The sequence below is a fragment of the Amphiura filiformis genome, unplaced genomic scaffold, assembly GCF_039555335.1.
Source record: "Amphiura filiformis unplaced genomic scaffold, Afil_fr2py scaffold_130, whole genome shotgun sequence".
NCBI lineage: Eukaryota > Metazoa > Echinodermata > Ophiuroidea > Amphilepidida > Amphiuridae > Amphiura > Amphiura filiformis.
The window spans coordinates 152,182-169,276 of NW_027305594.1; the positions used below are offsets into that span (position 1 = coordinate 152,182).

Here is a 17,095-nt window from a genome sequence, read left to right on the forward strand (position 1 = left end):
TGCAAAGAGCATTTACGTCACAATCATCAGTACCCAAAGTACATTCATCCATCAGAGCTGTACAAAAATGTGCCAAGTCAGATCAATTCCAAATGATTATTATGAAGTTACCATTTTTACTTTAAAAACGTGTGTGATAGGCACTTTCATACAATATTTCCAAGAGATACTTTGACTATCGTATACATGACAATATTAATATGGCCAAATGGTACAAAATGGGATAACCTGTGCATGTTACTCCATCTCCATAGTAGCCGGTATTACATGTACATGTGAAAGATTCCATGGTATCGGTGCAAAGAGCATTTACGTCACAATCATCAGTACCCAAAGTACATTCATCCATTAGAGCTATACAAAAATGTAGCAAGTCATATATCTTTAGAAACACTATTATAAAGTTACCGTTTTTCTAATGAAAAAGGTATGAATGGCAAATAATGGTATCTGACAGTTTATATTATTATTGTAAGTGTGCTCAAATAATTCAGATAGAGTTCATGAGGAACAGAAAAACACATACATAACCACCGCAACCAACACATCCATTTGCCACACATAATTAGGTATCAAACAGATTTTTATGTATGATCAAAAGAAAAGTTGAAATGCTTCTTGTACTTTTCAACATTGAATGTAAATCCAATAACAGTCAAAATTAGTTCGCTTTGCTTTACAACATCGTGTATCATATTTCATTGATTACATCACAAATATTGGTACGGAAACGCATTTGTATTGAAATATTGAAACGAACAGAGTAGATGGTATCGATACGAATACAACATTTCCAAAATGTAGTTGGAAATTAATTAATATGACGACATGGTACAAAATGGACTAACCTGTGCATGTTACTCCATCTCCATAGTAGCCGGTATTACATGTACATGTAAAAGATTCCATGGTATCGGTGCAAAGAGCATTTACGTCACAATCATCAGTACCCAAAGTACATTCATCCATCAGAGCTGTACACAAAATGTGCCAAGTCAAATAAATTCCAAATGATTATTATGAAGTTACCATTTTTACTTTAAAAACGTGTGTGATAGGCACTTTCATACAATATTTCAAGAGATACTTTGACTATCGTATACGTGACAATAATTTAAATCAATTAATATGGCGTAATGGTACAAAATGGGATAACCTGTGCATGTTACTCCATCTCCATAGTAGCCGGTATTGCATGTACATGTGAAAGATTCCATGGTATCGGTGCAAAGAGCATTTACGTCACAATCATCAGTACCCAAAGTACATTCATCCATTAGAGCTATACAAAAATGTAGCAAGTCATATATCTTTAGAAACACTATTATAAAGTTACCGTTTTTCTAATGAAAAAGGTATGAATGGCAAATAATGGTATCTGACAGTTTATATTATTATTGTAAGTGTGCTCCAATAATTCAGATAGAGTTCATGAGGAACAGAAAAACACATACATAACCACCGCAACCAACACATCCATTTGCCACACATAATTAGGTATCAAACAGATTTTTATGTATGATCAAAAGAAAAGTTGAAATGCTTCTTGTACTTTTCAACATTGAATGTAAATCCAATAACAGTCAAAATTAGTTCGCTTTGCTTTACAACATCGTGTATCATATTTCATTGATTACATCACAAATATTGGTACGGAAACGCATTTGTATTGAAATATTGAAACGAACAGAGTAGATGGTATCGATACGAATACAACATTTCCAAAATGTAGTTGGAAATTAATTAATATGACGACATGGTACAAAATGGACTAACCTGTGCATGTTACTCCATCTCCATAGTAGCCGGTATTACATGTACATGTAAAAGATTCCATGGTATCGGTGCAAAGAGCATTTACGTCACAATCATCAGTACCCAAAGTACATTCATCCATCAGAGCTGTACACAAAATGTGCCAAGTCAGATAAATTCCAAATGATTATTATGAAGTTACCATTTTTACTTTAAAAACGTGTGTGATAGGCACTTTCATATAATATTTCCAAGAGATACTTTGACTATCGTATACGTGACAATAATTTAAATCAATTAATATGGCCAAATGGTACAAAATGGTCTAACCTGTGCATGTTACTCCATCTCCATAGTAGCCGGTATTACATGTACATGTAAAAGATTCCATGGTATCGGTGCATAGAGCATTTACGTCACAATCATCAGTACCCAACGTACATTCATCCATTAGAGCTATACAAAAATGTAGCAAGTCAGATATCTTTTAAAAGAGCATTATAAAGTTACCGTTTTTCTAATGAAAAAGGGCGTGAATGGCAAATAATGGTATCTGACAGTTTATATTATTATTTTAAGTGTGCTCAAATAATTTAGGTAGTATTCATGAGTGAGGAACAGAAAAACACATACATAACCTCCCCAACCAACACATCCATTTGCCACACATAATAATTATTAGGTATCAAACAGATTTTGATGTATGATCAATACAAAAGTTGAAATACTTCTGGTACTTTTCAACATTGAATGTAAATCCAATAATAGTCAAAAATAGTTGGCTTTGCTTTACAACATCGTGTATCATATCGATTACATCATAAATATTGGTACGGAAACGAATTTGTTTTGAAAAATTGAAACGAACATAATAGATGGTATCAATAGGAATACAACATTTCCAAAATGTAGTTGGAAATTAATTAATATGATGACATGGTACAAAATGGACTAACCTGTGCATGTTACTCCATCTCCATAGTAGCCGGTATTACATGTACATGTAAAAGATTCCATGGTATCGGTGCAAAGAGCATTTACGTCACAATCATCAGTACCCAAAGTACATTCATCCATCAGAGCTGTACAAAAAATGTGCCAAGTCAGATCAATTCCAAATGATTATTATGAAGTTACCAGTGGGAGATAATGGGTATATCCGAAACCCATTGGATAGAATCAGGAGATTTCACACAAGATGGTTACCAAATATTGAGCGCCGGTAGTCAATCTACTCACAGAGCAGGGGTTGCCTTAATTCTCAACAAGAATGCCCAGAGATCACTCCTCGGCTACAATTCTATTTCAGAAAGGCTAATTACAGCAAGGCTTCGCACTCAAATAGGAACAGCTACCATTATGCAGGTGTATGCACCTACAACGTCATACCCAGACGAAGATATTGAAGACTTTTATGACCAACTGCAATTGGAAATAAATAAAACATCCTTCCCAAGACATCCTTATCATCATGGGTGATTTCAACGCGAAAGTTGGTATCGACTGGGAACCATGGAATGGCGTTATTGGGAAGTTTGGTATTGGAGAAGCAAACGACAGATGTGAAAAGCTGCTCAGCTTTTGTTCATCGAATAGCCTGTGTATCACAAACACTCTCTTCAAAGAATCCAAACCAAGTCGCCAGTGGACCTGGGAATCCCCAGATGGTTCCACAAGGAACAAGATCGATTTTATCCTAATACGACAAAAATGGAAAACGAGCGTGACTTCCTCGCGCAGCTTTCCCAGCGCAGACATCGGATCTGACCACCAACTTGTTTTAACCAACATTAAACTGAAACTTAGATCCAGAGGGAAACAATGCAAGATCAAGAAATTTGATGTAAGCACACTGTACCTACAGCAGACTTACAGTGACTACTAAGTAACAATTGGTGGAAAATTTAACCCACTAATTGAACTACCCGACACAGACATAGAGACAGAAGAGCTATGGCAGAATATTAAGTCAGGCTTTAATGAAACAGCTGACAAGGTCCTAGGAGCAAAGAAACCTCAGAGACAAAAACCTTGGTTAACTGCCGAAGTTCTTAAGCTGACGGAAGAAAGAAATAAGGTGAAGCAGGAAAGACTCAAAGACAACTCAAAAAAGCCAAGGTACAACTTTCTCAACAGAGAAATAAAACGGAAGTGTAAAGAGTGCAAAGAAGTATGGCTTCAAAATCTGTGCAAAGATGTGGAGCATGCAAATGATGCAAAGAAAACCAAAGAGGTTTACACTACCATCAAAACCATCACTGGATCAAAATCTACTCGTATGAGAGGTGTAAAAGACAAAGGTGGCGAGATGCTCACCGATGACAAGAACATAAAGGACAGATGGAAAGAAAACTATGAAGAGCTGTATAATCAACCCATCCCATCCGATACAAGTATCTTACAGTCTCTACCAAGTACTTCAACAGAAGACATAGAGCCCCACATTCTCAAATCTGAAGTGGAACTGGCCATCAAACGCCTCAGGGGAAATAAAGCAACAGGAGAAGATGGTATATCAGCGGAAGAAATCAAGGCAGCAGGAGAAGCTGGATGTAATGCTCTTCTAAAACTCTGTAACAAGATATGGGAGTCTGAAGTAATTCCTGAGGACTGGGGGAAGGCAATCATTGTCCCCATATTTAAGAAAAAGGATAAAATGGACTGTGGAAATTACAGAGGTATCAGCCTCCTGAGCTTGGCAGGGAAAGTATTTTGCTCGATCATCCAATCTAGAATCCAGAAGAAAACTGAAGAGATCCTCTCAGAATCTCAGGCAGGATTTAGAGCAGGAAGGAGTACAGTGGACCAATTGTTTTCGCTACGACAACTGGCTGAAAAATGCACGGAGATAGGGAAACCACTATACTGCTGCTACATCGACTATCAAAAAGCTTTTGATACTGTTTGGCAAGAAGGTCTTTGGAAGGCTATGGACCACCTAGGCTACTCTACAAAAATGGTTAGACTTCTCCAAGCCTTATATAACACCTCTAAAAGTGCAGTAAGGCACCAGAAACAAATTAGTTTGATCTTTGGATCGACCTTCGATGCTGCTTCGATGCTTGTTATTAATGAACTATCAACTAATTAATCAGAATTAACGCTAAATTTATATTGGTCAATATCACTACAGGCACAAATTAATATTTTATCACAATTAAAACTAGTAAATTAATTGATTTCATAAATATTAAGGACCGAACAAGCATCGACGGTCGATCGAAAGATCGAACTAATTTGTTTCTTTTGCCTAAGAGTGAATGAAGAGCTGACAAACTGGTTCACCACTCAAACAGGAGTCAGACAGGGATGTATTCTCTCCCCCAGCTATTTAACATCTTGCTGGAACTGGTCCTACGCCTAGCTATTGAAGATGTCGGCATTGGAATTACAATTCAAGGACAGCTCATCAACAACCTGAGATTTGCCGATGATATTGTCTTACTCTGAAATTAACCTCCAAACTCTAGTCGACAAAGTACACAATGAAAGCATGAGGTTTGGTCTGACCATAAACATCGCTAAAACCGAAGTCCAGGTGATTGGTAGAGAAACTGCAAAAGCCACCATATCCATTGGAAATTCCACCCTTGAACAGGTGGAATCATTCATCTATCTAGGTGGAGTAATCACTGAAAAGGCAAGCAGCGAGAAGGACATCAAAAGGAGAATTGGCTTGGCCATGGGCATCATGCAAAAACTCAACCCCATCTGGAAATCCAACGAAATATCCACCATAACAAAATTGGAATTGTACAAAGTACTGGTGCTTTCTATAGCAACCTATGCCTCTGAAGCCTGGACAATCAAAAAACGTGATGAGCAGCGACTTCTGGTATTTGAAATGGCTTGTCTCAGAAAAATCCTGGGTGTTACTAGAAGGGACAGGATTAGGAACACCTCAATCAGAGACACCCTTGATTACCAGTGCACTGTAATGAACAAGATCCGTGCAAAACAGCTGTCCTACTATGGTCATGTGAAAAGAATGCCTCCATCCAGATATCCAAAAATCGTATTAGAAGGAAGAATCCCAGGAAACGACCTAAAGGAAGACCCCAATGCGCTGGATGGACAACATCAAAGCAAACTGCCGTGCAGTGGGAATCCAATCTGTAGTAGAAGCCGGTCGGATGGCAAACAACAGAGCTGAGTGGCGAAGCATAGTGGCTAGGCAGCTATCTCCAGGACCTACCTGTGTCATGGGAGGAAAGCTTTAAGTGAAAGTGAAATACCATTTTTACTTTAAAAACGTGTGTGATAGGCACATTCATACAATATTTCCAAGAGATACTTTGACTATCGTATACGTGACAATTATTTAAATCAATTAATATGACGACATGGTACAAAATGGACTAACCTGTGCATGTTACTCCATCTCCATAGTAGCCGGTATTACATGTACATGTGAAAGATTCCATGGTATCGGTGCAAAGAGCATTTACGTCACAATCATCAATACCCAAAGTACATTCATCCATTAGAGCTATACACAAAATGTAGCAAGTCAGATATCTTTAGAAAGACTGTTATAAAGTTACCGTTTTTCTAATGAAAAAGGTATGAATGGCAAATAATGGTATCTGACAGTTTATATTATTATTGTAAGTGTGCTCAAATAATTCAGGTAGAATTCATGAGGAACAGAAAAACACATACATAACCACCCCAACCAACACATCCATTTGCCACACATAATTAGGTATCAAACAGATTTTTATGTATGATCAAAAGAAAAGTTGAAATACTTCTTGTACTTTTCAACATTGAATGTAAATCCAATAATAGTCAAAATTAGTTGGCTTTGCTTTACAACATCGTGTATCATATTTCATTGATTACATCACCAATATTGGTACAGAAACGCATTTGTTTTGAAATATTGAAACGAACAGAGTAGATGGTATCGATAGGAATACAACATTTCCAAAAGGTAGCTGGAAATTAATTAATATGACGACATGGTACAAAATGGACCAACCTGTGCATGTTACTCCATCTCCATAGTAGCCGGTATTACAAGTACATGTAAAAGATTCCATGGTATCAGTGCAAAGAGCATTTACGTCACAATCATCAGTACCCAAAGTACATTCATCCATCAGAGCTGTACAAAAAATATGCCAAGTCAGATAAATTCCAAATGATTATTATGAAGTTGCCGTTTTTACTTTAAAAACGTGTGTGATAGGCACTTTCATACAATATTTCCAAGAGATACTTTGACTATCGTATACGTGACAATTATTTAAATCAATTAATATGGCGAACGAAATGGTACAAAATGGGCTAACCTGTGCATGTTACTCCATCTCCATAGTAGCCGGTATTACATGTACATGTGAAAGATTCCATGGTATCGGTGCAAAGAGCATTTACGTCACAATCATCAGTACCCAAAGTACATTCATCCATTAGAGCTATACAAAAGTGTAGCAAGTCAGATATCTTTAGAATGACTATTATTAAGTTACCGTCTTTCCATGGAAAAAGTGTATGAATGTCAAATTAGGGTATCTGACAGTTTATATTATTATTTTAAGTGTGCTCAATTAATTCAGGTAGTATTCATGAGGAACAAAAAAACACATACATAACCACCCTAACCAACACCCCCATTTGCCACACATAATTAGGTATCAAACAGATTTTGATGTAAGATCAAAAGAAAAGTTTAAATGCTTCTTGTACTTTAAAACAATAAATGTGAATCCAAAAATAGTTGGCTTTGCTTTACACCATCGTGTATCATATTTCATTGATTACACCATCAATATTGGTACGGAAACACTTTGATTTTATAAAATTAAAACGAACATAGTAGATGGTATCGATAGGAATACAACATTTCCATAAGGTAGTTCACTATCGTAGAAGTGACAATTATTTCAATTGATTAAAATGGCGACATAGTACAAAATAAACTGACCTGTGCATGTTACTCCATCTCCATAGTAGCCGGTATTACATGTACATGTGAAGGATTCCATGGTATCGGTGCAAAGAGCATTTACGTCACAATCATCAGTACCCAAAGTACATTCATCCATCAGAGCTGTACAAAAAATATGCCAAGTCAGATAAATTCCAAAGGATTATTATGAAGCTTAACAATATTTCCAAGAGATAGTTTTACTATAGTGATGATTATTTAAATTAATTAATATGGCGACATGCATATGTTGGAAATTAATTAATATGACGACATGGTACAAAATGTACTACCTGTGCATGTTACTCCATTTCCATAGTACCCGGTATTACATGTACATGTGAAAGATTCCATGGTATCAGTGCAAAGAGCATTTACGTCACAATCATCAGTACCCAAAGTGCATTCATCCATTAGAGCTATACAAAAATGTAACAAGTCAGATATCTTTAGAATGACTATTATAAAGTTACCGTCTTTCCGTGGAAAAAGTGTATGAATGGCAAATTATGGTATCTGACAGTTTATATTATTATTTTAAGTGTGCTCGAAAAATTCAGGTAGTTTCCATGAGTAACAGAAAAACATATACATAACCACCTCAACCAAAACATCCTTTTGCCACACATTATTAGGTATCAAACATATTTTGATGTAAGATCAAAAGAAAAGTTGAAATGCTTCTTGTACTTTAAAACATTAAATAAAAATCCAAAAATAGTTTGCTATGCTTTACACCATCGTGTATCATATTTCATTGATTACACCATCAATATTGGTACGGAAACGCATTGATTTTGAAAAAATTGAAACGAACATAGTAGATGGTATCGATAGGAATACAACATTTCCATAAGGTAGTTCACTATCGTAGAAGTGACAATTATTTCAATTGATTAAAATGGCGACAGTACAAAATAAACTGACCTGTGCATGTTACACCATCTCCATAGTAGCCGGTATTACATGTACATGTGAAAGATTCCGTGGTATCGGTGCAAAGAGCATTTACGTCACAATCATCAGTACCCAAAGTACATTCATCCATTAGACCTATACAAAAATGTAGCAAGTCATATATCTTTTCAGAGCCACCAAACCTTTCGGTTGACAAGGGGCAGTCTTCACGGCCCTGATTTGGTAAAACGATCTAACTTGAAATTTGGACATTTTGAGATATTTTTTCCATATCTTGGGTAATGTGAGGGTGCTCTTTCCATTGGTAACATCCTCAAATCACCACCATGCTTCATTTTAAACAATATCAGAACCTATCTTGACACTTTTTTGTCACTTTCCGTGTTTTTAATGTGGTAAAAATCTCAGAGTTAGATCATTTTACCGCATTAGCCAAGACCCTCTAGAGAGCGACAGACAAACCCTCACACATTAATGATAACATGGCAAAACAATCTCAAGATAGATCATTTTACCAAATTAATGATTCTCGTTATGTTTATTTTTGTTACGAGGAAATACAATGTAAAAGAACCTAACTCCCTAAAAATGGTTGTTATTTCAAAATTACTCAACCAAATTAGCCAAAATTTTGCAAATAATAAGATTTTTATATTTTCTAAGATATTAGATGTGTTTAATAATTTATCCTATTCAAAAAGAAAGCTCTTTTTCTCAAAACGGCGATTTTCAAGTTAGATCATTTTACCAAATCAGGGCCGTTCAGTGAACGGCTCTTTTCAGAGCTACCAAACCTTTAAATTTAGCAGATAGGCGAGGTCTGCTTGTTTTCTGTTGACAAGGGCAGTCTTCAGTGAACGGCTCTTTTCAGAGCCACCAAACCTTTAAATTTAGCAGATAGGCGAGGTCTGCTTGTTTTCTGTTGACAAGGGGCAGTCTTCAGTGAACGGCTCTTTTCAGAGCCATCAGTAAGCAATGGGTGGTCTACATGTCTCATTCTTAGGTACTTTGTTCTGAAGAAGTCAGAGCTACTCCTGACGAAAGCTTGACAGTTCTAAACTTGTCAGACGGCGAAACCGCTAAAAACCCACTAATTGTGACTATTATAAAGTTACCGTCTTTCTTTGGAAAAAGTTTTTAGGATTGAATTCCGGTTCCAGTCATTTTAACTGGCCACTCCATTGACATCTATGTCTACGGGCATAATTCATAATTTATATTTCATTAATTATTATCTGTTTCAATGGTAATTCTAAAAAAATATATAAAAACAGAAAGGTTAACTACGTATATTTGAATGCACTTCGCCTAACCGGAAGTGTGGCCTCGTAAATGGACAGGCCTCCTAAATAAACGGATGTATTGATCATTTTGGATGCCCGGCGCCCGTAGACATAGAGTTTACACGTTCCATCCTGGCCTCCCAAATTCACAGGTGATTCGCCGATTCTGGAAACCCGAATTGCATACCGGCAATTTAAAAAGGCTTAACATTATTGATTAGCCAAAGTTTTTATGGTAACTGTAAAAAATAATGAAAAAATGTTAACTACGCATTGAATGCATTGTGGCCTCCTAAATGAACAAGCCTCCTAAATAAACGGATGTGCTGTTTATTTTGGATGCCCATAGAGTTTACACGTAGCATCCTGGCCTTAAAGATACACAGGTGACTCGCCAATTTAGGATCCCAAGTTTCGGTCATGGCCATTACACCAGACTTTCGTGCAAGTAATTGCATCTCGTTGCAGGATAGTGTATGCGACAGATTCCGCTGCTGCTATACGTTAACTGTTCGCATCGCATTTGGGAGGGGGTTTAGAACTTTTGGTGGCTCTGAAAAGAGCCGTTGAAATGCATAAAAAATACTTTTTGAGGCTTTTAAAATTGACTTCAGGTTGCAATCATTTTACCTGGCCAGCCCTTTGTCATAATTCATAATTTTAATTTTAATTAATTATTATCTGAAAACAGAAAGGTTAACTGCGCATTTGAATGCACTTCGCCTAACCGGAAGTGTGACCTCATAAATAACAGGCCTCCTAAATAAACGGGTATGTTGTTCATTTTGGACGTGGCATCCTGTCCTCCCAAATTCACAGGAGACTCGCCGATTTTGGATCCCAAGTTTCGGTCGTGCAATTACGAGACACTTTTCGCGCGAGTCATTGCATCTCGTTGCAGGGTTATGTACGCCAGAAAACCCGCCACTTCTAAGGTAACCGTGCGCATCGCAAACGGGCAACTTATAAAGGCTTAAAATGATTGGCGAAATTTAAATAAGAATTTTTATTTCATTGATTTATCTGTTTCCATGCTAACAGTTAAAAATATAAAAACATGTTTCCATGCTACCTAAAAAAGTATGTAAAAAATAAATGTTCACTACGCAATCGCATCGTGTACATGATAGTGTACGCCATAGGAGCCGTCGTGGTGACTGCGCCGCATCTCACAGCGTGGTTTTAAAAGGTTTAAACAATTATTAGAGAATTTAATTGATAATTCAATTTTTTTCCATGTTTTTCTATATTGGAGACTGTCTGACTGCAGCTTTAAAATAAATTATGTGTTGAGGTGATCCCTATAATATCTTATTATTCTCGAAATACCGTTTGGAAATTAAATCGACCACTAATATGTGGTGCCTTACGATCAGGCTTGATATTGGATTAAATAGCACCCTCTTGTGTCATTATTATTGCATTAGTGCGTTGTAAAATAAATTTTCATGCCTCCTGAAAATACGGAACACCCCAGTAGAACATCACAGTTAAGTGGTCAATGTAATTTATTATACGCCCATTGAATTTGTTTAAATTTCTACATCAAAAGAAAATGTTAAAGAAAATACATACGTATTTGGTACAAATTAGAACATTGAGGAAGGGATATTGAATTCGTCATGATAAAAGTATAGTATATGCCGGGAGCATAATGAAAGAAATATTATGAGGCCCTATATTTGGCAAAAATAATCAAATATATATTTCACATCCGTCATATCCGGTTTTTTTCCTTACTTGCAGAAGAACCTATTTATATTTATAATAAAGTGCTCGATCCCAAAAGGGAGAGCGTATTTGCAGTTGAGCACTTTCTGACTATCTCCGATAGACAGGCTGACTCTGGGATAGATTTTTGCTGTGTTGACACCATGGAATGTATATTCTTTCACATTCTTAAGAGATGGTAGTCCACCCAAAGCATTTCATTGTGTCGTCTGACGATTGCCTTTTAGGCATGAAACTCAGAGTAACGACTACCTATTATGGAAGGTCTGTTCTTTGATTTTTCATATTTATAATAAATACAATAATACTTGCCTGCTGAAGGCACAGAATACACAACCAACACAATGGCTACGGTTTTTAGCCAACGCATTGCGCCTTGCATATCTGTTTACGTTTTGGTAATAATAAAGCCACGTGCAGGTGCGTCTTGTTTCTCCTCTCCACTGAAAAAAAAGATTAATAATGTGCGATTTCAATAAAGAATAGATCCTTATTTGCTTTCCACAAAATGGTAGTTTTCACTAATCACATTATATTTCGAGCCAAAAATAAGATAAAAAAATTTGCTATGAATCAATAAATTAATTATTCTTTATTGGAATCACATATCAAAAATAAACAAGAATGCAACGACAATTATGATGGAGATGTTCAGCATAAGGCTAGCATTGAATAATTGACATTAATGATATAAAACAACAACAAACATATTAAGATTGTAATTACATAAGAACATAAGCGGGACTCCAAGAATTAATTTATTTCGGTAGTGCTTTATTAAATTTGCTACTTTAAGGTTATCGTTAAGGGAACTAAATTCAGGTCCATAACAGTGGGCTGGTAGTATTGATACTCTTTTTACCTTAGTCAAATAGCATTTGACTAAGGTCCTCTTTCTATCAAGTGCTTTATTCTTTCTTTAGTCCAGCTGGCTGGACTCTTGTATTTTAGCACTATTTTTCTTAGTCCTGCTTTTTTTTTTTTCTTTCTTTCTTTCTTTCTTTCTTTCTTTCTTTCTTTCTTTCTTTCTTTTTTCTTTCTTTCTTTCTTTTTCTTTCTTTCTTTCTTTCTTTCTTTCTTTCTTTCTTTCTTTCTTTTTTCTTTCTTTCTTTCTTTCTTTCTTTCTTTCTTTCTTTCTTTCTTTCTTTCTTTCTTTCTTTCTTTCTTTCTTTCTTTCTTTCTTTCTTTCTTTCTTTATTTATTTCTCTCTTTTCACCCTTCATAACATACACATTTGAATGAGGAGATCCTCAGAATGCCTGAAACAAACACCCCTTAACATAATGGCCTAAGTTTCATAATTTATCTGATAAAAAACAATTACATACATACAAACACCCCCCCCATAAGTGTAAGACAAATAAGATCTCATAATATATAATCACGTATATCGCACAAGAAAGGTGACATTTTGTGAATATAGTATAAATGCTACGAGATCAGTTAATTTAAGCGATTTTTAAGGGAGAAAAAAAGTATTAATTGTACATTTCCACAAGGTTGTTGTAATTTGGGACCTAAAGAGTTTTACTGATTTGGCCGTTTTGGCGCATTTGTCAATCGAATGCCATTTTCTTGGCCCGGCAGTTCTTATTGTTTTGTTAGCAAACTCTTGTTTTTGTTACAGATCTTGCAATCTTCAGTGTTTCTTTTGTGATACCTGTGGTGATTCCTCTGCTCAACAAAATAACTATTGAATGCCTTTGGTAACTGATAAGTATAGTACTTGTACATGAAAGTGCTCAATTCCAGATCATAAATATCATAAACATTAAGCAAATTGTAATTCTCTAAAATAGGGGCTGAATAACTTAAAAAGTGACTTTTCGATATCATTATAAGGGCTATTTTTTTAGTTTGAAAATCTTTCCCAAATATTTTTGACAAGTATTTCCCCATGCTAAGATACCGTAGTTTATGTAAGGAAGTATTAAAGTACAATATAGTGAATACATTATTCGCTCGGAAACAGCAGAGATCTTGTTGACAAGTTGAAAGATTTCCAACTAGAAAGCGATGAGGTGTTGGTCAGCTACGACGTTACCGCGTTGTTTACATGTACCCCGGTGAATGAATCTCTGTCGATCATCAAAAAACGGTTGCGCAATGACCCCACATTATCTGAGCGTACCGAATTGTCGGTTGATCAGATCATGAGCCTACTGGAATATTGTTTGACCACCACTTATTTCCAGTACGACGGTGAGTTTTATCAACAACTTGAGGGTGCATCCATGTGTTCACCGGTTTCACCAATCACCTCTAACCTCTTCATGGAGGATTTTGAGAATAAAGCGCTGTCATCGTGCTCTGAGCCACCTAGGTTCTGGGGGCGTTACGTGGATGACACCATCGTGATCATCAAACAAAACCAAATTGATCACTTCACGAACCATATCAACTCACAACATCCGGCCATCAAATTCACCATGGAGAAGGAAGAAGAAGGAAAGATTCCGGTACTCGACGTACTCATCTCGCGGGATGATCACGGCCATCTAAGTTTTCAGGTATACCGGAAACCCACCCATACCGAACAATATTTAAGCTTCTCTTCCCACCATCCGCTCCAACATAAGTTGGGTGTAATTCGGACACTGAGTGACAGAGCAAACACCATTGTGTCTTCTGAGGATGACAAACAGCAGGAACTGAACAGAGTCCGCAGATCACTGGAAGTGTGCGGCTATCAGGACTGGTCCTGGGACACAGTTACGAGAAACAGTGTCCGGGACGAAAACAGGCTACCTCGGCACAATACCATTGCGTCAAGAGGCAATGTGTCCATCCCTTATGTGGCAGGGGTCACAGAGTCTTTGCAAAGACTGTTCCGCTCCAACGGCATCAGCACTCACGTCAAGCCACAAAACACTCTTAGATCGCTCCTGGTAGCACCAAAGGACAAAGCGAATAAGCTCGACAAGTGCGGGGTTGTATACCAGGTGCCTTGCAAGGAATGCACATCCACTTATGTGGGAGAAAGTGCCAGAACCCTTAAAACTCGCTTGGATGAACACACCAGACCCTCCTCGCCAGTTAGTCGGGCTCTCATTCACGCGCGGATGGGAAATAGTGTTCACTTTATGTTTGATACGGTTTCTAGACTGAAATTTTGCGTAGAACACGCTCCCGTAGTCCACTTTAATTAAAAATGTGCCCAAAGTGCTTTTTCCGGGGGGTGCCCCTACAATGGGGGTCAAAATTACTAAAAATGTATTCTAAGCCCAATGGTGGTAATTTTGGTGTCTAAATATATGTTTATGGACATGAGAAAGTCATTTAGACAGTTTACGAAATCCAAAATGGCTTCCTTATGTTCCCAAATTCAAAATGGCGGCCAAAATGGTGAATTTTAGCCAAACTTATTCGAACGGCTTTTTTAGGCCGATGGTGGTGATTTGAGTGTCTATAAATACGTCTGTGGACATGAAAAAGTTATTTACATAGTTTATCAAAATCCAAAATGGTTGCCTTATACAAAAAAATTAATTTTATGGCCGCCAAAATGCCGAAAAATATTCTAACCTATTTGAACGGCGCTCTCGGGCCGATGGTCGTGATTTGGGTGTAGGTATATGTTTGAGAACATAAAACATTCATTTATATTGTTTATAAAAAATCCAAAATGGCTGCCCTATGCCCAAAAATTCAAAATGGCGGTCAAAATGTCGAATATTAGTCTATATCATTTGAACGGAATTCTCAGGCCGATGGTGGTGATTTTGGTGTCCAGTTATATGTTTGGGGACATGACAAAGTCATTCAGCTAGGTTACAAAATATAAAAAAATTGCCCTATGGTCCAAAATTCAAAATGGGGGCTAAAATAGTGAATTTTAGTAAAAATTACTTGAACGATATTCTTAGGCTGATGGTAGCGATATTGGTGTCTAGGTATATGTTTGTGACATATAGGCCCCTATAGTGTACATGACCAAGTCATTTAGATAGTTGATGACATCTAGAATGGCTGCCCTATGCTTAAAAAATTAAGTGGTGGCCAAAATTGCAAATTTTATATTGATTTTATCCAATTATCATATAGACACCCCAGCCCTCGGGACTTAATTTGTGTTTTAAATCTAAGGTCGCCGTGTCATAATATAATCACTTATAAATGGAACATAGATGCCCAAAATATTCAAAATGGCGTCATTAACCAAATGTTAATACTAACTAAAACTATCACATTTGATGTCCATTGATCTATTGTGATTTTAAAAGGTAGTCCAAAGACGATTGAAAATGTTGTATATCCCGTAAAATGTAAACTAGTTCTATCTCTAAACCTGGGTACTTACAGACCTTGACGGCCATAATATGAAACATCATAATAATCATTATAACGCAATAAGTGAAGTAATAAAGCCTAGAACTAAGTAGGGGGGTTGTACCACCCCAAAGGTTTTTTATCCGCCATACGCGTATTTACGTCCAAACGACTTAAGCTAATCGTAGATCCATCCATTGCGCTCAAATGTTTGCCCAAGCACCTTACCCGAGGGTAGGACCAACCATCAAAGATGGCCATGGGGTGGGGAAGGTGAGGCCCATCATGATTTTCATTTCACTCTTGTAAAATGATTCCAAGATATATTGACTTTTTACTTGTTAGTTAGGTTGAAATAGTAATTTCCTTTTATATTTATGAGAAAATTCGGTGAAAATCGCACTTTAGATTTAAAATCGTAGATTTTTTTTTTGCCGAATCTATTTTTCCTATACTTTTGTAGATAGCAAAAATTTCCCAATTTTACAAGGGTGTGCTCACATTATGACGTCATAGCGATATTATGTGGGGAATGTGGACTTTTTTTGGAATCACTGGAGAGAGTAGACCTATAGCTATACTTTGGTACCAAATACAATTAACGGCATGACGTTTGTAATTGAAAATTGGGGGGGCGGGTATTGTAACACCCGTAGTCCGTGTTACATAATATGGCTCAGTAGTTCTAGGGTTAAACTTACACACGTTTCCACTTTTGATCTGTTATGAGTGAAATTAATGTGCTAAAAGTAGAAATTATTGTTTATCGTCTATCCTTGCTCAATGGACAATCGCTTTTATCAGAAGGATATCAGGTCTTGGTCAATATTATTACCAAACAAGCGAATATGATGGCTTTCTAACAAATCCAGCTTTCGCAGTTACCTACTGACTCCAAGGAACAGTCGCTATATACCATGATAAGCGGCATCAGGAAGAAACGCCTAAAAGTTCACTCCCTCGCAAAGGCTCCTTGATTATGCAGAAAATCGGCTGGTTGCTTGAAAACGGCATCCCTGGAAGGCTCAGCACCCCTATAACGATCGTTCTATGATTAGCCCAGTTTGCCTTGGATATGTGCTGAGCTACACCAGTTAAAAATGGTGAGCAAAGCCAATCTGTAATTGTTGGATTACAGCCTCATTACCTCAACCAACCATCGGAAGAGGAAGTAACATACTGAGAGTTGCATTTACACTCGATT

At 36.9% G+C, this 17,095-nt stretch overlaps 1 protein-coding gene across 1 annotated transcript; it reads left to right on the forward strand.

The window, feature by feature from the left end:
* Window positions 1–3,226: 3,226 nt before the first annotated feature.
* LOC140145085 (uncharacterized) lies at window positions 3,227–5,908 on the forward strand. Its single transcript, XM_072166867.1, has 3 exons — window positions 3,227–3,317; window positions 3,690–4,756; window positions 5,354–5,908. Exons 1-3 carry the CDS (start codon window positions 3,227–3,229, stop codon window positions 5,906–5,908), a joined length of 1,713 nt encoding a protein of 570 aa, XP_072022968.1.
* The last annotated feature ends 11,187 nt before the right edge of the window (window positions 5,909–17,095 follow it).